The sequence below is a fragment of the Lottia gigantea genome, assembly GCF_000327385.1.
Source record: "Lottia gigantea unplaced genomic scaffold LOTGIsca_103, whole genome shotgun sequence".
NCBI classification, from domain to species: Eukaryota; Metazoa; Mollusca; class Gastropoda; family Lottiidae; genus Lottia; species Lottia gigantea.
This window is the reverse complement of record NW_008706824.1, coordinates 84,380-85,194: the sequence shown is the minus strand read 5'-3', so window position 1 is coordinate 85,194 and position 815 is coordinate 84,380. Positions and strand designations below refer to the sequence as shown.

The 815-nt window shown below is 34.6% G+C and overlaps 1 protein-coding gene across 1 annotated transcript in view; it reads right to left on the bottom strand.

Annotated features, from left to right (window-relative positions):
* Positions 1-48: 48 nt before the first annotated feature.
* Positions 49-815, bottom strand: part of LOTGIDRAFT_170704 (hypothetical protein) — a gene marked incomplete at both ends in the record, with an annotated part of 2,252 nt that continues 1,485 nt past the window's right edge. The window contains one exon of the mRNA XM_009046542.1: positions 49-374. Coding sequence (XP_009044790.1) covers positions 49-374 — 326 coding nt within the window. The remainder of the gene's footprint in view (positions 375-815) is intronic.

Sequence of the window (815 nt, the reverse complement as noted above, 5' to 3'; positions counted from 1 at the left end):
CGTCTGCAGTTCGATTTTATTCATATTTTTTTAAGTATATATTTTTGATTATTTCTTTATTTTGACCGCTGATATTTCTGTATGGAATTTGTCCAAAATTTCATTGAATTCTTTTAATTCTTCAACTGTTATGTTCTTGTCTTCTCTCGATCTTTCGAAAAAGATGTACAATTGATTAAGATACATATTCAAGATATCCGTTTTCTTTTTATAATGAGCTTTCTTTTTGCTCGTGAAACCTAAAGTGATGAGACCGCAAGAAGTCGTTTGAACGGCTGTTAATGCAGCCAATACGGTTGGGACGATGACTGGAAGCATTAATCCACCAGTCACGGCCGTTGCCACCGTTACTCCTACCGTTAGAACTGTGCTCGCTGTTTTGAAAAAAGAATCGATTCTACTCCATGTTTTCCTGCATGTATTGCACTGTCTCAACTTTATTTTCAACTCTTCTTGTTTGTCTATCATGTATTGTTGTCTGCTTTCGAGTTCCATTTTTTAAGTCGTTAGATTAAGTGAATTTCCGATAAATAGAACCACGGAATATCGTATAGAAGGGCCTTGGTTGGCTTATCATTATTATATTCGCGGGTATTAAAAGTAAAAACATTTACGCGTACTAACGACATTTCTTTTTTCGTATGGTCCTCTTTAAGATGATAGGGATATTTTATTTTTTCTTTTTTGATGTTAATCTTGGCTCTACAAATATAACCACCACCACGAAGGATGTAGTTGGTACCTTCGACAAACGTTAAATGTACTATAAACTCTTGTTCTTGTTGACTTTTATGAACATCGATCGACGTGTATTT